This window comes from Clarias gariepinus, chromosome 25 (genome assembly GCF_024256425.1).
Source record: "Clarias gariepinus isolate MV-2021 ecotype Netherlands chromosome 25, CGAR_prim_01v2, whole genome shotgun sequence".
NCBI classification, from domain to species: Eukaryota; Metazoa; Chordata; class Actinopteri; order Siluriformes; family Clariidae; genus Clarias; species Clarias gariepinus.
In genome coordinates, this window is record NC_071124.1 from 7,590,173 (window position 1) to 7,614,643 (window position 24,471).

Sequence of the window (24,471 nt, forward strand, 5' to 3'; positions counted from 1 at the left end):
TCGCTAGTGCTTGGATACCATCAAGGTAAAAAGTTTTCTCAGTACCCTGGAGGCATGCTTAGACCGCCTGCCTCATGTTTAAAATGCTGGCCTCCCAGGAACTCCTTTAATGACCCAACATATGAATGCTTGAAGTGAGGTCAGCACTATACAGTACAAAGATGAGGCCGACTGAGTTCCTGTAACATGCAAGTGCAAGTACGAGGTCGTGTGTTGTCCTGCAAAAACAGAATCACTATTCTGTGAAACACATTTCACTAGTGCTTGGATACCAACAAGGTAAAAAAAATATGTCTAAAACGCTGGCCTCCCAGGAACTCCTTAATGGCTAAAACACTAACATATGAAAATAGTTTGGAGCAAAATCAGGACTACACGTCTACAGTTCCTACAGACAGGTGCAGCTCTTCCACAAGTTATCAGTTGATTTTTAAGGATCAGGTGTTCCACTTGCTGAATGTTAATGGGAACGACCGCGGTGGGGTCCAAGCATCCCTCGCCCATATGGACATTCACAGACGTTTGGATTTCTTTAAAACGTTTGCAGAGTTTAAATGTTTTACTGCAACTAAGAGTCTCATCACCATACTGTGCCTGAAGTTCTGTAAATGTCAATCGGTTTCACGGCTTCATTCATTTCATCACAAGTCCTGGTTTGACTTGACTACCGCTCGTACGATAACAAATGAGATACTATCTAATCTTCTCAGTGTTCCTCATCAAATTCCAAGATAAACACTTAAAAAAATTTAAATGATATTATTAAAATGCTTTAAAAAAGACTTTTTTTTAAATGTAAAAAAAAATTAACCATTCACAGAGACCAGCAATAAATAAAACCAAAGATCAAAAATGTGATTGTTCTTGCTCTCAGGGTTTAAACTTAAATTTCAGCATGTTCATCTGCTAGTCAGCAGCACATTGCTTTTTTTAAATAAGCATATAAACATGCATATGATGATCAGCTCATCCACCAAGCCTGAGCATATGGAGTAACAATCTTTATTCACATATCCTATATGAAATATGTTCACGTACATCCTGTGTATTTAAATGCCTTCTCAGCAAGGGTCCTTTAGCTTCTCTTTATCTGGTACATAAAAACCTTAGAGAACATGGAGGACATTCAGATAATATATTCAGCAATCCATGAAGCCATCACCATCTTTCCCCTCACTGATCTGCAGCTTTCCTGCCCCGGGGAGGAGGAACAGGATGGAGGTAATGTGAGGAATAAAAGCAAGATGATACTTACACACCTTCACAGAATTGGGACTAACGCTGTTTACCATCCAGTGATTCCTTTAAACCGTTAGACATGGTTAAATCTGTGTGTGTTCATGAATGCATCACTTTATTTTGATCCATCCTCCATAAATACTTATTAGAAGGTCAAGCTTGAGGAAGTCATTTACCAAAGTGTGCTAGACATTGCATGAGCGTCCTTTAGTTGGCGCATCTAGAAAATCAGTGCATTTATCTCTGAGTTTGATGAAAATATGAAACAATAAAACAATACTTCATTTCTCCTTTTTAACTCTCAGTTTCTCTGCTGAAAATCCATGTGTTTTTGAGTCGGGTGAGTTCACCGTACGCTCCAAGAACACCTGGAACAAGGGTGCTGCACTTCTCAGACTACTTCATTAATCAATTAGGCTTCATAATCTAATTAGCTGCTAATTCCAGATCTGGGCATCGTGCCAACAAATACTCACCTCAAACATTTTTATCCCTCAACCTTAGTTAGTGCAAGATGAATTTCTCATGCACACACACACACAGCCACACACACACACATTGTCTCTCGCTCTCAATTAAAGTTCCCTACCAGTGTGAGGTTTTGACCCAGCTCTCCAGAGGGAAGGGTGGCGGGAAGGGCGTCTTCCTGTGACACCATCTCAAAATGATTAATGTGGCTCCTCGGCTCCTCCTGCCAGCCTGGTTTACGCTCCAGCAAAGTTCGCCAGGCCCTCTGAATTCTGGGAAATAAATATATGTATTTAAAAAATGCATTAAACGCAAGCAGGCGGTTCGGAGTCGCCAGCAATCTGTCTATGTGTTTGTGTAATATGAATTAAAAAGCTGTTTCTTTGCAGGACCACTGCACCACTGTGTTGCATAACAATCATCCTTGTCATCATCTTCAAGTGTAGAGTGAAATATACTGTAAATGCACTCCGATTTAATTTTTAGTGGGGATTTAAATTTATTACAATATTGACAATTAGACCGGCTTGTACAGGGTCAATTCACTCAATATTCCGTAATAACTCTTGCTAGGATGAAGAAATTTGAACAAAGCAATGTACAATGTGCTCCTCAGTATATGGAGTTTCAAACCGACGATGCTCTGAGTCGAACCGATAAGGTAAGGCACCGGGCAGCTATCGCTCTGTACTCCTTTACTCAGTCACTCGACTTCTCATCAGGATGGTGGAGTACAGTCATGAGCAGCGCATCTTCAAAGTGGGTCACCAACTCATTTAAGCGTTGTCAGAGTGAATTTAGGAAGAAATATGGTGTATGGACATACCCCCAAAGAGTGTTATTCAGAGGACGGTACAGAAACTGGAAACGACAGGATCATTGATCCCTTCTCATCCTTCGCCTCCCTTATCGGTGACCCACAATTTCGTCTGCAGCAGTCGCCTTGGAAATCTCCGTCAGAGGGCTTCAAAAAGGGTGAGATTGTATGCGGTTCCGTCGTTCAGGGGCTCAAAGCAAGTGAGATACAGTACTGTCACTGGTTCCAGGTGTTTATGAGGGACGAAGCGCCGCGTAGAAATATTTCTGATGGGAAAAGGGAGACGACTTCCAGGATCGCATTTAATGCAATCAATTACACATACTGTATGTCAAGGTATCTAGTATATGTTTTAGGTTCAGTGGCTTCTTCATAGCAAGTGAATCACCTTATTTAATCACCATAGTAAATCACCATATTTAAATCCTTAACAATTGCTACAGTTCTAAAGTTAAGCCATGCATTGAAAGTGTAACCGTTTTACTTAGAATCAGCGAAACAACAATCCCAGTCCAAGTGGCCTTTTTAAAGATCATTCTGTGAAATATTAATACTGCACGTCCACCCTCTCATTCCACTCTCCTCACCCACAGACTTCACGAAACCCTTAGGAAACTAAATCATATTAACTGCAGCTCACGGTTAACGCTCGACCAAATTCGATTATGGGCGATCGTGTACAGCTTCGGAACTACTATGTTTATTTTGCCCTCACTCTGTCACACAGGGGCTACAGGCTGTGCTTGGCCTCCCTGTCCACCTAGAATGGCTTTGGAGTGGACGTATAGAGCCAGTCACCTGGCAGTGAACTCTAATCCACCGTAAACAGTACTCACAGGGCCATGGGTCTAAGCTCAATAGAGGCTTGAAAAACATTCTTCTTGTGGTTTTAATGCACAAACAGGAATAGATCTCCTTACTGTACCTTCCATTATCCTCATCATCAACGGCTTACCTTGCAGATTTATAATCATCCATATTAAAGAACATTTTTGATATAAGGTTCATATTAAAAAAAGAAGGATTTGAGACCTGGGGGGAAAAAGTGACTTATCTCGGTGAAAGTTGTGACTCTTAAAACTGTCCAGTTTAGGTGTGCCCACTGTAGCCTCAGGCTTCTGTTTTATGCTGACCTCAGTGTGCTCTTCTGCTGTTATAGAGCTCCTCTGTTACTGTATAAAGCTTGTCAGCCCCAAGAAACCTAAGCCGCAAATGCCCAGGTAGTGCATCATTCAGTACAGCCGTAAAATTCTACTGTCTCAGTCTAACCTTCGTCCCATCGTCCCCTTCAGGCAAAGGCAGGGTAAGGTAAAACACTTACAATATGGCCTTCTCCATCAGCAGCTGTTGCTCCTGCAGATGTGCAGCATTATCGTCCCCCTCAGTCAGGTGCTGGTGGTTTCTATAACAACAAAGAGCAGACAGGCCAGAGCAAGGACATGAGGTAGACAGTTTTACAGAAACCTTCAAGTGCACTTCAAAGTCAGAGCATGAGATCGATTTCAAATAGCACTTCAAAGCTTGTTTATATTTCCTGTACTGTAAACATTGTGGGGTTGTTGTTGTCAAGTAATTTAAATGTAAACTCACCTAAAGGATTATTAGGAACACCTGTTTAAATTCTCATTAATACAATTCTCTAATAAACCAATCACATGGCAGTTGCTTCAATGCATTTAGGGGTGTGGTCCTCATCAAGACAATCTCCTGAACTCCAAACTGAATGTCAGAATGGGAAAGAAAGATGATTTTAGCAATTTTGAGCGTGGCATGGTTGTTGGTGCCAGACGGGCCGGTCTGAGTATTTCACAATTTGCTCAGTTACTGGGATTTTCACGCACAACCATTTCTAGGGTTTACAAAGAATGGTGTGAAAAGGGTAAAACATCCAGTATGCGGCAGTCCTGTGGGAGAAAATGCCTTGTTGATGCTAGAGATCAGAGGAGAATGGGCCGACTGATTCAAGCTGATAGAAGAGCAACTTTGACTGAAATAACCACTCGTTACAACCGAGGTATGCAGCAAAGCATTTGTGAAGCCACAACACTCACAACCTTGAGGCGGATGAGCTACAACAGCAGAAGACCCCACCGGGTACCACTCATCTCCTCTACAAATAGGAAAAAAAGGCTACAATTTGCACGAGGTCACCAAAATTGGACAGTTGAAGACTGGAAAAATGTTGCCTGGTCTGATGAGTCTCGATTTCTGTTGAGACATTCAAATGGTTGAGTCGAGAAAAAACAGAATGAGAACATGGATCCATCATGCCTTGTTACCACTGTGCAGGCTGGTGGTGGTGGTGTAATGGTGTGGGGGATGTTTTCTTGGCACACTTTAGGCCCCTTAGTGCCAATTGGGCATCATTTAAATGCCACGGGCTACCTGAGCATTGTTTCTGACCATGTCCATCCCTTTATGTCCACCATGTACCCATCCTCTACTTCCATGTTACAAAGCTCAAACCATTTCAAATTGGTTTCTTGAACATGACAATGAGTTCACTGTACTAAAAAGGCCCCCACAGTCACCAGATCTCAACCGCATCTTTGGGATGTGGTGGAACGGGAGCTTCGTGCCCTGGATGTGCATCCCACAAATCTCCGTCAACTGCAAGATGCTGTCCTATCAATATGGGCCAACATTTCTAAAGAATGCTTTCAGCACCTTGTTGAATCAACGCCACGTAGAATTAAGGCAGTTCTGAAGGCGAAAGGGGGTCAAACACCGTATTAGTGTGGTGTTCCTAAAAATCCTTTAGGTGAGTGTAATTATACAAGCAGGTCTTACCTCTCCATCTTGAATCCTGCCAGTCCATCAGCTGTGTGTTCATAGAAGCGATGATATTTGCGTCCATCATCCTGTAAAAAAGAAAAATATATACATATTTGCTCACACCCAAAAGCGTATAAAGGGACCCCAAGTGCTGAGCGAAAGAGCAACAGGAAGTAAAGTAGTACACAAATTTTCAATGCATGATCCTATAGATAGATCTGATGTTACAAATACAGCTTTCAGCATGTACTGTAAATCAAATTAATTATATGACCACAGTTGACCCTGTCCCATAATTGTTCCCATAATCTAAGCGCAGCGAACTGGCTGATAATGGCACATTTCATGCGGATCATAAGATGACTGGAAAGTTTCATTTTAAGAAGCTTCTAGATGGAAGTTTGGATAAAACCAAAGTTGTTTGTTTAAGATATCTTCAAGGGGAACTATTCTAACAAGAATACATAAAATGTAAGATGTGAGAGTGTTGGCTCAGGTGGTTAAAATTCTAGGTTGTTAATTTTCAGATCTGAGGATTCGGGTTTAAGGACTGCAGTTAGTGGGTTGCCACACCCCAGTCACTGCATTCAGTTCTGGTTCAATTTGAGAGATTTTAGTTTAACAATCGTTAAATGTTTATGTTTGAGATATTATAAAACTGTATAATTTGTTTTCTTTAACCAGGTTTTCATGCATTTCTTATTCCACATTGCATGTTTATAATACATGTAAATCGAAGTATTTTAAAATTGCAATTAATTGCGATTAATCACAGACTATGTCTATGACTAATTAGATTTTTAAAAATGTAATTGATAGAAGACCACTTATCAGTAGTAATGAAATATGACCTGGGGAACTAAAATAACTAGGCCCTAAAGGAAGTCAATTTCCAGACACAATCCCAGACATTCTTGTATATTCTTTAACACTAACTGATTATCTTGTGTATAAAAAGATCGGCTCTCAGATTCATCCACACCCATGACCTTGCCTTTCACCATGAGGAAAGCTAAAGCCAGATGATGTCAAGTTGGTCTAAAAATTAACTTTCTCACAGTTTATAAGGAGCACACTCTCCGAGTGCCTGAACATGCCGGCATTAATTGAACGTCGACACAGACAGTCCCCAAGCGGGGAAAAATCATATAAAGAGAGAGAGAGAGAGAGAGAGAGAGAGAGAGAGAGAGAGAGCAGAAATGCGTGATTAATTTGTTGCCCGTGTTTACATGGGGTTTAAATGGAGGACTGCCAGGGCCTGTAAGTTAATTGATAAATCTGTTCCTTTTCATATAAAGTATTTTACAAAAGCAATTTACAGAAATTGAAAAGACAGTTGCTCGAGGGTTACCATAAGAAATATATCATGCACTGGCATACAGTACCCACAAATAACACCGACTGAACATTATTTCATAGCTTATGAATATCACATACATAATGTTCCATTCCAGTGGGAGGAAATATGTACTCAGACGCATTTGTTTTCATTATATAATATTCTTCCAGTGCATACATCAACTTCAAATTTTTACATACTTTGTATTTGTTCATATAAACATAATATAAATGTTATACAAACAAGTATTAATTCGTATATGTTCATGATTGTGATGCATAATGAACATTGCTTATTGCAATTGTTTGATTGTTGGTCCTTCTGCTTTCAGATTGATTTCTTTTCCACTGGCATATTATTGAACCAGGAAATTTTAAGGCTTTTGCTACTGCTCTATTTTTCAAAATAATGTTGACCTTGGGAACTTTAAAAAGCTCCCTTACCTTCAGAATGATTGCTACTTGCGAAAAACTTTTTTCCCTTTTTTACATACTTTGTTTATGCTGATGTTTATAAATTTGAATATGGCGAAAACACAGTATTAGTGCTGATTTTGGGTGATATATTTTTATACTATACATACTGTATAATGGAGATATTTTGTTTGCCAAAAAAAAAATACTTTTGAAGTTTATGCAACATGAATCTTGCTTATCTGCAAATTTGAAGTTTCTAACTTTAGCCGTTTTGGATAAATTATTTTATATGTGCCTTAAAAATGACATTTTTAGCATTATACTATCTCACTCCCAACAATAATAATTAAAAATTATTTATAATTACTTATTAGTATTGATACTAAAATTGGTGTACGCTTCTGGAAGCATATGATATGAATTTTTTGCTTAAAGTGTTCTGTGCAAAATAAAAAAAAAATCTGTAGTGTCTGTAACTATGTAAAATTCAAGTTGCAATACATTAACAATTTAGCATTTTAGAATAAGAATTTTTTTCCGTTTTATGTCTGCTCAGATGAAACCTAAATTGGCCAAGTGTTATCTGCATAACAATTAAGATCATATAACTCTAACCCTAAACCTAACCCTAGTTATAAGAAAGCAAAATCTTTTGTGTAGCTAATTAGTTGTTTAGAAGTGAACTACAGTATAACCATTTATTATGTTTATTATGATATTATGCAAATGGCTTACAACATTAATTAATTTAAAAATTCCCTGGGTCTTGATTTATTTATTTTTTCAACAGCATATTGCCCAGCTAAATGAATTTCGAGGAAGATTTATGAGGCGTCTTGCATCAATAAAGACAAACAGCGCAAATTTCTTTGAGTAGTCATAATATTGAAGAGAGACAAAACAATTAATCATAAACTGACACCATGATAATAAAAGAAACTAAAAAAAAAAACAAGAAAAAGTTTGAAAATTGTGACGATAATTAGGACACATCCTGAACTGCTAGTAATGGTGGACAAAATATACTTACTGAACCATAAAACCAATGTTAAATTACTGTTGATCATCATCAGATTAATAATTAGGATTTATCCATATTAGGGCAGGAATAATATTACAACTATTTTGGCCACAGTTCTTTAGGAAAAAGAAGAAGTACTATAGAAATATCTTCTATATGTCCGAATGTGTTTGAAATGTTTTTAATAAAGTGTCACAAATGTAATAAATGGTTTTATAGGCCTAATAAGAATCATGCCTTTTTACATTTAAATTCTTGGTACAATGAGGTTTTGCCAGGACTTTATTACACTTGTAACAGTCACTTCGGCTAGGATATGGTGATGTATTTTGCTGTGTGTAGAAATAGAACGAATGGCATAATAAAAGGAATGAACAATAGGCGAGAAGGTGGCACAGTGGCTTAGTGGCACCTATTTCCAGAGCTGCTGGTTTTAATGCTCACCTCCAGTGTGTGTGCATGGAGTTTGCATAAATCCCCCCCCCCCCCCCCGTGCTTGTGGGTTTCCTCAGCGTACTCCAGGTTCAATTTGCCTATAATGTATAAATGCAAGTGTGCGTGTTTGTGCCCTGTGAGGAGCTGGAACCCGGTCCAAGGTGTACCTTAATCTGAGTTCACCGTAACTCTACACAGGATACAGTGTCGTGGAAAAGTATTTGGCCCTACCTGAATTTTTGGATGAAAACAGAAACCTAAAGAGTTAATACAAAATGCATGGATAGCATTTTTGCCCAGTCTCTTTCTTATTGTTGAATCATGAGCACTAACCTTAACTTGGGCAAGTGAGGCCTACAGGTCTTTAGATGTTGTCCTGGTTTATTTTCTATCAGTGTGTTCTTGAAGTAATTTTGGTAAGCCAGCCAGTCCTGAAAAGGTTCACCACTGTTCCAAGTTTTCTCCATTTATTACTAAGAGCTCTCTACACAGGAGTCCCAAAACCTTAAGAATGGCTTGGTAAACCTTTCACACAGGTACATGTCAATTACTTTGAGTTTTTTACTCAAAATAGATTTTTTCGATTTACTTTCTTTCGATCGTGTTGCTTTTTTTTTTTTTTTTTTTTTTTACATCCTGCAGCTTCAGTTTATTAAACAGGTTCTCATTAAATGAGTTCTTGATTCATCCGGTCTGGCAGTAATGAGGCATGGGTGTGGAAAGTGACAATTAACTCAGCTTTCCAAAAATGACAGTTCATTCACGAGTTAGCAAAAGGGGTGTGGTTTAGTTTTTTTTACATAAGGCCAGGTAGGTTTGGGCGGTTTTTCCTTTAATAAATGAAATTGTCATTTAAAAACTGCATTCTGTATTTACTCAGGTTATCTTTGTGTAATATTAAAATTTGTTTAGTCTCAATTATACTTTTTTACAGCACTGTAGTGGTATAGACAATAGATGGAACAGGAAAAGAACCTGTGGACTGAATAATTATTTGACATCACTTTTATTTCAGATGAAGATGGGTTCCCTAATGAGTCTGGTCGCCTCCAGTTAGCTCATTATAGACAAACTACTGTTAAACTGGCAGTTATACTTTATCATTTATTTCTCCAAATTGATTCATTTATATGCAGAATTTCTATTCCTGTAAAGCTGCTTTGCCACAATGGACACCGTAAAAGCGCTACACAAATAAAAACCAAACTGAATTCAATTATCAGAAAATGCATGTGCTTATTCCTGATAATATTCATGTTTAAATTCATCTTTTCAAAATAAATTTTAATCATCAATTAGACATCATGACAATATGGTATTAGCTAAGTCGCAGACAGCCGCATTAAAAGCTAGTGTTGTGGAACTTCTGCATGTGTTCGATTATTAATCATCACTCCAGAAACCACTGATTTACAGAAGGTGTGCTATAGAAACAGGTGGTTATAAAATTGTGAAGTATAAACCTGTCAGTTGATCAATGACTACATGGAGAGGACGGGGTGTGTGGGGGTGCTTTATAATGAAAACAATTATTCTTGCTATTGAGGCACTTGGAGATTTATTAGCTCATAAAAGTAGACAACGGAGTGGTTTTAAACATGATGGTGGCTGCATTATGATAAAGACTTCGCCTCGACCGACGTTTCTGGTCAGCTTCATCTAGCTGTTTTTATACTGTATGTGCCTTAAAAACGGCGAATTCTCATTGCAATACTGTCCTCGCTTCAAACCATAATCATTTAAAATGCTAATTATTCATATTTCTTTATAAGTATTGATACTTAATATGGTGTACATTCCTCAAAGCATACGACCTGTAAAAATTGTTGCTTAAATTTAATCATTTCATGCAACAAAAAAAAATTCTGCAAAAATCTGTAGTGTCCGTAACCACGTCAAATTCATGTTGCAATATCTTTTAAAATAATCTGCAGAGCAATTAAGATCATTGAAAGATTTGAATTTTAAAAAGTTACAGACACTGCGTAAAAGGGCATGAAATTGTATATAGCAAATGTGTTTCTTTTTATTTAATAAGAATATAAATGTGTATGCATATTTACAAAATATGAAGCATGGTGTTATATGATCCTATATGAAAATTCACTTTTTCACCATTGTGTTTGTATCCTAGTTCCTAAACAATGTTTGTTGAACTTACGAACAAATTAGATTTACAAACAAGCTCTAGAAGCCGAACTTATTCGTATGTAGGGGACTTGCTGTATCTGCCTTAGTGATCTATACAAAACCAAACTTGATGTGTTGCGTATGATCGGGTTAATGAGTTTGTCCTGGCTGCAAGGCACATTTCCTGCTGTCTATATATGAAGGACAACAAACTAGCTAATTTTCCGTGTTGTCAATCAGTTGTGTTTCCCGGTATACTTGTAGACACACACACGCCTTACATGTACTGTACATACAATCTCCAAAAATTATTAATTAAAAAAATTAGATCAGAAAGCACTGAGAATAGGACTTACAGGCGTGCAGCCGTCTGATAGAGTGGTCATGCTCACTGAAGTGCTCATCTTGTCCGAGGAAGACAGTGAGAGAGGGGATGGGCTTCGTTTCTCCAGAGTATCCTGTCCTTGCAGAAAGTCTTGCCAGGCCGGCGGAGCACTATCAATCAAATCGATTTGGCATTAAATGCACAGAAGTATAAACGTAGCTCATCATTTTACAGCAGCTGAGACTAACAGAGATCTTGTTCAAGTGTGTGTGTGTGAGAGAGAGAAAGTCGTCCTACAAGCTCGTTTTTATTAGAAAGTAACGCTGTAATGTAACTAATTACTTTTTAATGACAGTAATTTTGTAATGTAATTAGAACTTTTTGTAAAGTACCGTCCCCCAACACTGGTGTAAAACTTACCTCTGCGCCGGGTATCCTCCATCCGTGATGCTCGGCAGCGTCTTCGGCTTGTCCTGAAAGAGAGCGATAGTAAACTTTAAAGCAAAAACTCCCACGTTTCCTCCACACACACACACACACACACGCACATTCTGTATGATATTCAGAGACACTTCATTTTGCAGGCTCAGTAGAAGGCAGTGTGTGAAACATACAGCAGTAATCCCTCTTTCCTTGCCATAAAAGGAAGAAAGAAGGAAAGAAATCGATCATTTTTTCTCTTTACGAATAAAGAGCGGGATCAGGAACAGGACGTGCAATTAACTAAAGGAGGGTCACATGAAAACCGTCATTGTTTATATCAATTCCTATGCTAGAAACAATACCTATAGTCTGAATCATATCAATGGCTAATCTAATTAGGAAAAGGGAGGTATAGGTCATTCTGGGTAATTCTGTACTTTAAGCCACGCTATAGTACTCTTTATCGTCTCCACATCTACGGTACATCTTTACTGCAGCTCAACCTCCACCCCACCCCTTCTCCATGTTAAATAATTCTTGGTAATAAGGCTATAACTTGGGAAGCTAATTTAATTACATGGAGCATTAGGTTAAAACATCTCTGCTCACCCACAGGGAGTGAACACTGTGTGTGTGTGCACATAGTGGCGATGGTATATCAGTATCAATGATTCACCAGTAAGCGTTCACCCACTGGTAGTAGAAATGTTCAGACCGTGTTTTGACAGTGTGTGAGAATAAAGTCTAACGTTAACCAGCCTCGCTGGTCACAAAGCTGCTGCACATACTGTACATCTGTATGCAACTTCATGAAAAGGATGAGGGCATACTGCGTTAAAGTTGGTTTTCTGTGATACGTACAGTATAACACATACAGTATAACCAGGGCATGTGATGTGACCCGAGCAATCAACCGAGATTCCTTAGAGTTCTCAAAGGGCCTCAAGTCTCCTGAACAGTAATGACACAATTCAGTTGCACAAGACACTTTGCTTTGAGTCTATCCAGTACAAAACATAGTCCTTTGCTGATTTATTTTCATGACATCTTTCTATTGGATATAAAAAAAAAGAACATAATTTTAAAGATTTTTTTTTAAAACACTATTTATAGAATACAAAAGTCTAGTACATGTGTCATAGCTATGATTTGTACTGGTACATATTTCATGCATTTGTACTTTACTTGGGTAGTATTATCAGTGGATTTTTTTTTTTTTTACTTTCACTCCACTACATCCTGCAACCAATATCTATATTTTCTACTTCACTACATTTGTTCATGGCATTGTATTACATAACAACTGTAGTGTGAAACAATTGTGGTTAGGCCTCGTGCTGTTCATTTTATGTAATTACGTGATTTGCCTTCCCTCCGTATAATGCTCAATCATGTAGCAGGTGTATGAGATTAGAAGTGGAGTGATGAAAACAGAATTCACAGTTTGCAAGGAGTGAGAGAGAAAGAAAGAGAGAGAGAGTCTTTAACTACTGTATCACCTAAAGGATACTGTGAGCTACTACAATGCTTAAGTAAATTTGAAGGTAAGTACTTTTATACTTAGTAGAAATATTTAATAGGAGACTTCTTAAGTAATATTTCACCTGTGGCTGGATTACTTAGGCTACAGGCAGGTGAGTTGGAGATGCAATTTGCAGGACTAAGGCTTGCCTACCCCTATCTCTAGTTTTACTAAAGTACACGATTTCTGTTCTTTGTCCACATCTGGTTACTACATACTAAAACTCTACAGCTCTCTAAAACTCAATGAGTCTCTTAAACCCCATAACACTTTGCTAGAGTTTATTTGTAAAAATTTGGACTTGGATATAAAAACATAAAAGGCGGGAGTTGGTGGCTCATTGATAGGTTTCTCGCCTGTCCAGATTCATTTCCCACCCAATTGCTAAACCCCATCAGCTGGATGATGTGCCAGTTCCAAGCATGGATAAAAAAGACCAACGAAAAAACCTTGTGCGCTAGAAGACTCTCATATATTGACTAAAAAAAGCATTTTAATAGCCCTTTTATTTTGTGGTCCATGAATACAAATGTATCTTAATAAATTGGAATATCAGGTAAAGGTTTTCTTTTTTTTGGTGGGGGCGGGATTGTAATCTAATTCAAGTAAAACTCTGTTCTAGATTCATTCTATATATTTTTTATAGAAGCCTTTTTTTATGATTATAACTGAAAAATCATGAAAAATGACATTACGTATTCAATACTTGGTCCTGTCGCATGAATTACTGCATCAATGAGGCATGGCAAGGAAGGGATCAACCTGTGGCACTGCTGAGGTGTTGTAGAATACCAGATTGCTTTGGTAGCAGCCGTCAGCCCGTCTGTACTTTATTGTTGTAGCTTCGGGTGTTTTTCTCTTCTACTTTAACAGATTTTTGGTGGGGTTCAAGTCAAACAAGTTATAAGCACGGTGATATCATGGTCAGCAAACCAGTTAGTGGAGGTTTTGGAACTGTGCGTAGATGTAATTCCTACTGCAAAAGAAAATCAGCATCTACATACGGTAAGGCTTGTCAGCAGACGGAAAGCATGAAGTCATCTAAACTCTCTTGGGAGACTTTGGACTTGATGAAGCACAGGGGACCAACACCAGCAGATGACATAGCACCCGAAATTACCACAAAGGGGGGAAACCTCACATTGGACTTCAAGTAACTTGGATTCGGTGCCTGTCCCCTCTTCCTCCAGACTCTGGGACCATGATTTCTTTGGACCACTGAGAAACAATGCCAGGCTTATGGCTATCTGACGTTGTCTCGGGTTCAGGAGTGGCTTAATACAATGAATGCAAAAGTTATAACTCATTGTCTTTGCCTGTGTGTGGTGGCTCTTGATGGACTGATTCCAGCCTCAATCGATTCCTTGTGAAGCTTTGCTTGCAGTTGTCCATGTTGATCGTTGACTTTCTATGAACATGCTTCGATACAGCAGTCTGAACAGTCAGCCCTTTCAGCGAAGACCTTGTGTGGCTTACCCTCCTTTTGCAGGATGTCAAAGATCGTATTGAGGACAACTTTTAAGCCTGTGTGTGCTGAACTAGATTGAGAGACAAAGTATTTATACTGTATGAATAGTAATTTACTCAAACTCAAAGCGAAATATACAAGCGTACTGTAGAGTTCAGGTACCAATATACCTCATGTAATGAGTCTTTTGAAATGAATGAGATGCACTCAATAAAGTACTTGTACAGTATATGTTGTAGGAAATGGTATAAGTCAATAAAAATATTTATTGCAATATTTCATTTCCATAAAAACAAAAGCGTTTCAGCCTGCGGTCATCAATTAGGCTGCAGTAACAGAATGCATTTCCATTACTGTAACACACCTAAACACCCTAAACACAATTTCCAAACCTTAATGTGCGTTCGTGTGTGTGTGTGTGTGTGTGTGTGTGTGTGTGTGTGTGTGTGTGTGTAGTAAAGCATTTGTGTCAGAGTGTTAGTTTTTTTTTTGTTTGTTTTGGGCAAGGTGAAGGTGACATTGGCTCTTGGTGCACACGCAGATTAGAAAGTCATCTCTACTGATCCATAACTAACCACACACACACACACACAGGCACACACACACACACACAATTGTCAACATAAGGAGCAGATGGAGGCCAGAAAGAGAGCTGAGGGTAGGTGTACGACGAAATGTGAGGGCTGATAAAGAGAGGGGAATGAATGAAAATGTACTGATGAGATGTGAAAGAAGAGATAAAGAGGAAAGCTATAAGGAGAAAGACAGACAGATTAAAGACAGAGAAACAGAAAGAAAAACCATGCTACAGTACACTTCATCATCAGAGCCAGCACAGATAGGAAAGGCGCGTGTGTGTGTGTGTGTGTGTGTGTGTGTGTGTGTGTGTGTGTGTGTGTGTGTGTGTGTGTGTGTGTGTGTGTGTGTGTGTGTGTGTGTGCCTGCTTTTTCAGTCTCCCAGCAGAGTTAGTGACAGCGCTGTCACTGTATAGATGAATTCTAGCCCACGTTCCAATCAGAGTCACAGAGTTATGCAAGGTCATAATGACACAGTCTATCAGTTAGAGCTCTCAGGAGAGCCAAACAGTCCTGCATATTAACACACACACAGTCAGGTACAGTAAACTATTTTTGGCACTAACACAATTTTATTACAGTTATTTAAGGAATATAAAGGAACATGATTAACATCATGCAAAATGAGATAGATAGATAGATAGATAGATAGATAGATAGATAGATAGATAGATAGATAGATAGATCGATCGATCACAATGCTGTGGGCGGCATGGGGGAATAGTGGTTAGCACTGCCGTCTTGCATCTTGGGTTGGGGTTCGATTCTCGCATCGTGTCTTTGTGCATGGAGTTTGCACTCCCTGTGCTTGGTGGGTTTTCTCCCACAGTCCAAAGACATGCAGACTGAAATAATTAGCATTGTACCCTGCAATGGATTGACATCCTACCTAGGGTGTACTCTTCCTTACGCCCTAAGTGTCCTGGGATGGACTCCAGGTCCCTTGCAACCCTGTATACAGGATAAAGCGGTATAGATAATGAGTGAGTGAAATGTTGTATATCTTGTGTTGATGATTGCTTAAATATCACTATATATATATATATATATATATATATATATATATTCTTAATTAAAATCAGTTCCATTTATTTTATTAAATGAATCGACCAACAAAAGATTGATTACATTTAGGAATTTGGCAGATGCCCTTATCCAGTGAGACTTACAATTTTTATCTCATTAGACATCTAAGGGGTTAAGGGCCCAACAGGGACAACTTGGTGGTCGTGGGATTTGAACCTGGGACCTTCTGAATCATGGTCCAATCCCTTAACCACTCAGCTACTCATGACTAAATTGCATAATACGCTTTAGTTTTATAGAATACATACAAATACTGTATATTCATTCAGATACAGAATAGAATTCCAAAATATAAATTTGGACTTAATAAATATAAATTGTAAGCATGCCAAGTCTCTTAAAATTAAGAAGGAAAAAAAAAGCAGAGATCTGGAGTCAGGCAGTGGGGGGAGTGGAGTTCTCATCTGCGCCTTCAGTGAAACAAGGATCGTCTGCCAACCTGCCCTGCTGGGGAGAAAGACACAGCTCCTGCCTGCTGTGACAGTCTGCATAAACACCTATTATGCATGGATACTGAAACACACATGCACACTCAGCCGTTGCTGCCTGAGAAAGCCAAACAAGCCGCGGGCCTTCTTCTCCATGTGCTAACTGACAGCACAGATGTGTGTATGTGTATAAGGGTGTGTAAGTCCAGTACAGTAAGTAAGTGCATGCTTTTTTCAGGGACCCATCCCCCCCCCCCCCCCCCAAAGACACCTGTATGATCAGGTTCCCAAAAGTGTGCAATTTTATCTCCACCAGCTAATCTTTAAGAGCCTCATAATGCAACAAGCACACTGAACTAACGAGCCCTTCAACTATTTTAACCCTCAGACGGAGTGGATTTACATGCTGGCACAGGGCCCAAACCAGCTCAGAGAATAAAAAAGGTGGCTTTGCATAATTGCACAGTGAATACGACAGAAAATCGATAGTAATTTTTGGGTTTTGCTGCACCAAGCAGATGCTACAATTCAACTGGGGCAAAATTTATGTACTGATGATTGGAGGGGGAGTGAAGGGTGTAGAGCTGAAGGGACCTTGAACCCAAAGAGCTGCATAAACCAGTGGAGGAAATCAAGGACCTGACAGCTGGATACAGGACCTGAACCACATTATTGTCCCATATTAGAGAGAGAGAGAGAGAGAGAGAGAGAGAGAGAGATGCTAGAGCCACTCCATATGCCTGGTTTTGGCCCCTATTTGAAAATGCGGTCTGGTAAATTGGTAAGATAATACACTACAGCAAGAATTTCTAAAGATTGCTGATTGATATTTACAGAAGACCTCAAACATTATGGTGATGAGAAGCTGCAATAAATAATGCAAACAGTTTAAAGAAGGCCATACGCCCATGAATGTCGATTCTGGCTGAGATGGTTCAGAACCCATTGCAGTCGTTCCCATGATCATTCAGGGAGTCGAACACCAGATGTTTGAAAAGCAGCAGATGACTTGTCACCAATGTGCATCTGTGGACATTGTATACATCCCCCACATAGTCCTAACCTTATTCTAAAGCCATTTCCGCATGTTTGGGCCATTAAAGGAGTTCCTGGGAGGCTAGAGTTTTAGACATACTCTGGTGTACATCGTAGCTCGATGGTATCCAAGCACTAGTGAAACTGGGATAAGTGCATTGGTGTACTCTCATAACTGTTCTGTTATTCTGCACGATCAAAACTCCCGGTTTGACTTGAAGACTCCTGGTAAGACACACTGTAAATGATGTAACTGATGTAAACCATGAGCCTACATTTTAAAAGCTTTAGAAAGTAAAATCATTTCGTGATCGCAGGGTGTGTTTAAAACAGCTGGTGCAGTTGATATGGAAACCAGGGATCTTTTCTGCGAGACAAGATCCAGATGCAGATGGCTGAACACACTCTGAGGGCAAATCAACCTCAGCCTCATTCATCATGGAAGTTTTTATTTGTGTTTATTTATTTTTTACATCCTATTATCATTCCTTATGTATATCCCCGGCACTTCTCAATACAAAATTACACCTACAGTATTTAAATAAGCCCACTGGAGTTCCCCCCCACGGTGCATTATAATAAATAAGAAGTTCACCCAAACAGATTTTAGTTCTAGTTCTTTTTGTACAAACTTGACAAATGACTATATTTGACTAGCCAGATCATATTAACAGCAAAAATACAATGGAAGGAAACATCAAGGACAAACACTCAATCTTTTCAATATTAATACATTTGTTTGTTTTATTTATTAATCTTTTTTTCACATAACAAGAACAAAAATAGATTTGTCTCATCAACTTGACTAATGAAATCTGAGTTTATAACAAAAAAAACAGTATTTTTTTATTTACCCATTAACTTTCATTATAAAAGTTCTGATCTGTTTCTTTTTTGTCTTATTTTTTCCCATTGTGTGTGCATTTGTATGTCGATATATTATCATGCTGTTTTGTGTAATAGTCAAGCACTAATCGGCAAAGAACAGTGTTGCTAAACCTGCCCTAAGTACCACTTATCCATGTGCTGATCTTGATCCAGAACCAAGAGCCATGCAACTGATGGCTGTGCTCTGGTTATAGTGCCAAATGTTTTGGCACTTTGTGCCAAAGGAGACAAGGTCCTTTGGTCATTCAGTACACGAATGTTCCCAGTTTACAATATGCAAGTGTGTACATGCAAAACCACATCACAACCTCACATTCACTCCCTCACTCATCGTCTATAGCACTGCATCCTGTATACAGGGTTGAGGGGGGCCTGGGGGCAGGGTTCACCATGGACAGGGTGCCAATCCATCACAGGGCACACATGTTCTCACACACACACACACACACACACACACACTCTCAGGAATTTAGGGACAACAATTAGCCTAATCCGCATGTGTTTGGACTGTTGAAGAAAACCGGAGTTCCAAGAGGAAACCAACCAAGCATGGGATGAATATGCAAACTCCATGCACACAGACATGAGGTCAGGAATCGGACCTCAACCCTGGAGGTGCAAGGTGACCACGCTAACCACTACACCACCGTACCACAACATCACAATCTGATTTTTTCGATTCTGATTTGGGCTACTTTCATATATGGTCCTAAATCGGAATACAGATCAGAATTTTTGCATGCAACCTCAGGCTGAACAGTCAAATCAGAATTCATGTGACTTTTACAATAAAATATGATACCAAAATGTAGAGTTTTCGCAGCACACTAGGACAAGTAAAGGGAAAATACTATCCACACCATCCTGTTGGAATTTATATATATTTGCGTACACACCTAAAGATCCAATCACAACTCTAAAGCTACTGTAGGAATAGAAGTGAACCATTAATGTAAATAAATTAATGATTCCACTTTTAGGACCTTGAAAGTTTTTTGCATCCATCCATCTAGGAACCTCCGTAGTTCAACTAGGGATCTGGGTGGCCAATGGAGACCATTGTATTTACTCCCATTTTTATGACTGTGGTAGGACCTCTGGTCAACATTACACATACACACACACACACACACACACACACACACACACACTACAGGCAATTTGGGAACGTTAGTTAGCCTAATCTGCATGTCTTTGGACTGTGCAAGGAAACCAAAGTACCCTGAGGAAACCCACCAAGCACGGGGAGAACATGCAAACTCCATGCACAAAGACCCTGGGGGAGGAATTGAACCCAGACCCTGAAGATGGGGGTACAATGTGACAGTGCTAACCGCTAAGCTACCATGCCGCCACTTTACATGCCATACAAATCATATTCAATAATCATATATATTGCATTATATGGATCCCAAAACCTAGTACAATTTACTGTGAATCATCACGAGGACTCGTGTGAGAACGGAAAGCAGTAAATTACCTGGAAAGAAGGTGACATGTTGTTGGTTATTTATCCTGACAGCTTTTTTTTCCTTCTTTTTTTTAGTGTAACACCGGGATGAAAAGCCTAAAGCGCATCGAGAGAAATCTCTAGAAAGTTTCAGAGATTCAGAAAAAAAAAGGATCCAGTGGCCATTTGTCAAACAAATGGTACAGTATAGTATGGGATGCATCGTTTATGAGCCTAAACATCACTGGTGCCCATAATGTTCCTGGCTTTGAGGGAGAAAACATTAAAACATAGAAGGAAAGAGACAAAGCGATCTAACTACATTGTTTTTTTTTTTGTTATTGTTAAAATGCATGCAAATGAAAAAAAAAAAGTGAGGAGTGAGAGAGAATGCATGAAAAAACAATGAGAGGAAGCAGGGAATATTGAAGAAAGATAAAAAAATAAGAGAAAGGCAGGGGAGGGTATGGTGTGTGTGCGCGCGCTTGGTGGACCCTCTAGCTGTGCAGATATTAAACTGGACACTGGCCAGCTGAGTAAGTCGAAAAAGAGAGAAAGATCGAGGGGAAGCATGATGAATTAACAACACACAATATAAAATAATGAAAGATAAAAAAGGGGATGGCTGTTGATCACGAGACGTGGCGTAAGAGGAGGGAAAAAAATACAGAGCAAAAAGAAATAGGGATAGAGGGAACGAATGGCAGCAGAGTAACAGCTTTCATCTCGCTTCTGGGTTCTGGGTGTAAATCGCTTCTGCACCCGTCTATGTGTATGAACATCGATAATATACGAAGCTTCAGGTCTTAATAAGAAACTCCAAATAGTCGACAAGGTCATTCCTAACTGTGTACGTCATTCATCTGGCACACACACACACACACACACACACACTCATGCTTGTGCTCGTATCACTTCGAATGCACCCTTGTGTGCAACAGCTGCATAATATTTCACACATACAGCATATGGAGAGTGTATGCGGAATCTGAAAACACATCGCCGCTTATGACTGTGTGACCGGAAAAGCGTCGGGAACAGGCGGTTTCTTTCAGGAATTCGTCACGGAAAACACCTACGTATCATTTGCAGCCAAACAATTTGTCCATACAGTGTTGGGGAAAATCTCATGTCATGCCATCAAAGCTTTTTTTTTTTTTTCTCCCAGATGCTGCAATAAATAAACCTCTGGAAATATAAAGTGTACTCATGGCTGTATTATTTCACTCCCCACCCACGGCCTGTAAACATGGGTGAGGACACAGACTTAGATTGACCGAATTGTTCTTCTGTAACCTGAGATCCTGCTTCATCACATGAAGACTTCCATCCAGACTTCATCATGTCTGGCTCTGGATAGTCAGGGTAGATGAAGCAAAGGCAGAAGGTGAGTTGATTCCCGTAAAAAGAAACCTAATATGGTTTGAAACATATTTGAATCTGTGAATTGCAGTGGCGGCTGGTGCGGATTTTTTTTTTTTTGGGGGGGGGGGGGGGGGGGGGGGAGCGCAAACAAAATTAAACTTTTAATAATTGTCTGTGAATAAACAATTACTAACTAACAATATGCTGACTGTTAATAAGACTTGTTACGAATGGTCCAATCATATGAGCCCAAATATTTAAAAACAATATTGATTCGCTAAGAACAAAAGTGGGTGGGTTCGGGGCGCACAGTGCTGCACCCCAAGGTGGATTAAAAAAAAAAAAATCCAATTAGAGCTCAGCCTCAAATCACATGCTTTTCAAATATTTACGTGCCTACAGAGACAATCGTTTGTCCGGCGCCCCGCGTACACAAACACAAATGAACATAATACAGTTTAGTTTTTTTTTTAATTATAAATAAATGATATTTAGAAATACAGCGGAATTTCATTATTAAAATAATGAATTATTATGTTAAATAATTACATGTTAAAGTTGCATTCTTCTCTGCCTAACTTAAAGGGGGGCGGCGCCCCAGCGCCCCCTATTGACCGGCCACCACTGTTGAATTGGCTGAACAGATGTTTTGATCGTGACAATCATTGATTAATATTCTTTCCTATAAAACCACCTAGGAAAAATAATTATATATGTAAGAGCTGTCAATATTATCATGTTAACACATTTGATCAATCTAGAAAATTTAACACATTTCAGGCCACACATTATGATTTCTGCTTCAAGGATTTACCATTTAAGAGATTTTTATTTAGCATTTGTTAAATATCAATGTTTGAGATATTAGAAAACTGTATAATATTTTTCCTCTAACCAGTTTGTTTAGTATTTTATAACTGTGATTGACTAGATAATTTTTTTAATCACCCTGGATATACATACTGTATGCCATTTCTATGGTACAGTAGTTACCTGAGGGTCAGGTTGCCAGTTTGACCCCTCATTGTTAAAGGGGTGGAAATGCTTCCTCCCCATGAGCAACAGTACAGTATATAACTCCAATTCAAACTATTTTACCCATCCATACATCCATTTAGGAAACTGTGTAGTCCATCTAGGGACCATGGAGGCCAGTGGTGACCAATGTATTTATTCCTATTTTTACCACTGCGGTAGGACCTCTGGTCAACATTCACACAATGTGTGTGGCAATTTGTGAACACAAATTAGCAAAACCCACCAAGCACTGGAGAAAATGCAAACACTATGCATGCAACACAGACCCTGATGTGGGAATCGAACTCAGACCCTGGAGGTGCAAGGTGATAGTGCTAACCACTACACCACCATGCCACCCTTTTATTACAATTATTTACCTTATAAAACACATACTGTATGTATATATATATATACGCAATGCGGTCCCTGATCATTTATCACTATTTTTTTTTCATGGTACATAAAAGAAATCATACAAACATAATCATACATAAAGGTAATGAACCTGTAATTACCATCTAATATCCTACTTACAGTAAATATTTTCAACCTTACTTGAAAAAGTGTGTCTATTTTAAACGCAGCAGATTTTGTGTGTTTTTGTATAAAAAAAAAAAAAATGGCATCAAAATCTAATAAAGCAAATGGTCCAGTTCAACACAATGAAGACAATGAAGACGTGCTATCTACAGTATGTATTCCTAAAAAAAAAAAAAATTCTGAAGCATCCAGTATCTTAAAAGCTCTTTGTGCAAATTTCCCAGCTGACCCAAGTGATCGATGGCCACTCCCATCCCTACACATACTAACTGTGTGTTTAATAGTTGATGAGTTTCCTGCAGTCTCGAGAAAGAGCAGGCGTCTGTGGCGCAGAAGATCGGAAACCAACACGCAGACAAATGGACAAGCAGGGCTCGATCGTCTAATAAACCCCATTAACGCTGACTGTAAACAAACATTAGTCGACAAACACACTGTAAGTACATATACAGTAGATAAGTTTTTGGGTCATGCATATCATAGTTGCACAGCTGTAGTGCTGGAAGAAAGCAGGAGAAAATGAAAAACTGTATATTTATTAATTTTTTTTTTCCATAAGTCCCTGCATTATTTATAAGAGCAAAGACATAAAAATGTTCCTTGTATTTCAGTTTTTTCTTTGACACACACACAAGAAGTTTCTCATAGCAGATAAGTCAGTCTGACTTGTAATTCCCCGTCTACGACTGGTACAAGCAACCAAAACTATCTCCTCAACTCGTCGATTTTCAATTACCAAATGGTGTCCAACATGTCTGCACACACTTTAATCGTTTCCATCCATTTACAGTATTACAACTCGCAAATTTCCATTTCTTACAATGCCCCAGGAAAACAGCATAACCATCTCCTCTTAGGCAGATCCCCGAAATTGCAGTCTAGACGGTGTCTGGCGTGTCCTTAAATAACCCGGAGCTACATAATGAGGGAGGGACACGGACTAAAATTTAATCAAGCCGTACTGTATACAGCAGGAGAGTATGAACACGCTGTATTTAAACACACAGCCTACATTTCCGATTGCAACGGCGAGAGTCATTAATAACTGCTAATAACGAGGCACTAACAGCAGTGTCCCGGCGCTAAGCTACAGCACGGATGTGGGTTTAATATTAGTGTTCGCAATAAATCAGGCTGAAAAGAAACCTTACTGTACATACTGTACTGCGGCGCTGTTAAGCTGTAACTGTTTCAGACGCATGACTCATGTTTTGTATGGTTTGTCTGTTTCATTATTATATACATATATTAATTTATTATAGGAGATTTTGTGAATAAATGTTATTTGAAGTCATTCAGTACGCACTACCCTAAATTGTATTATTCTGTATGGTAACGATGCTCATTACACCTACGCAGACAGCTGGTAAAAAAATACATATTCTATTAATAATTTACTATTAGAGTTTGAGGGTATCATAAGTAATAATTGGCAGTTGGCTGACCCTATGTTGTGTAAATGGCTGGGTATCCAGTGGGACCGGAGAGAAGCAGTCATAAACAAGGGGCATGCTGACATTCAAGAAAGAAAGAGTAACTTCCTGGCAACATGGCACGATCACCAAATCGCTCGTTTCTCCCAGTTCGGCCCTGGTGTGTTTGAGCGTGTATGTGTGTGTGTACCATCTCTGAGAAATTTGGCAAAGATGAGTTGTTCTGTCTCTTTCCCTGGCAACACTGGCAGATGCGTCGTGTCGCGCCGAGA

The 24,471-nt window shown here is 39.1% G+C and overlaps 1 protein-coding gene across 1 annotated transcript in view; it reads right to left on the reverse strand.

Annotated features, from left to right (window-relative positions):
- Window positions 1-24,471, reverse strand: part of schip1 (schwannomin interacting protein 1) — a 372,471-nt gene that overhangs the window by 286,574 nt on the left and 61,426 nt on the right. Inside the window, exons 6-10 of the mRNA XM_053486598.1 lie at window positions 11,386-11,438; window positions 10,997-11,135; window positions 5,315-5,385; window positions 3,846-3,926; window positions 1,829-1,979 (exon numbers count right to left, since the gene is read on the reverse strand). Of these exons, the coding sequence (XP_053342573.1) occupies window positions 1,829-1,979; window positions 3,846-3,926; window positions 5,315-5,385; window positions 10,997-11,135; window positions 11,386-11,438 (495 nt within the window). The remainder of the gene's footprint in view (window positions 1-1,828; window positions 1,980-3,845; window positions 3,927-5,314; window positions 5,386-10,996; window positions 11,136-11,385; window positions 11,439-24,471) is intronic.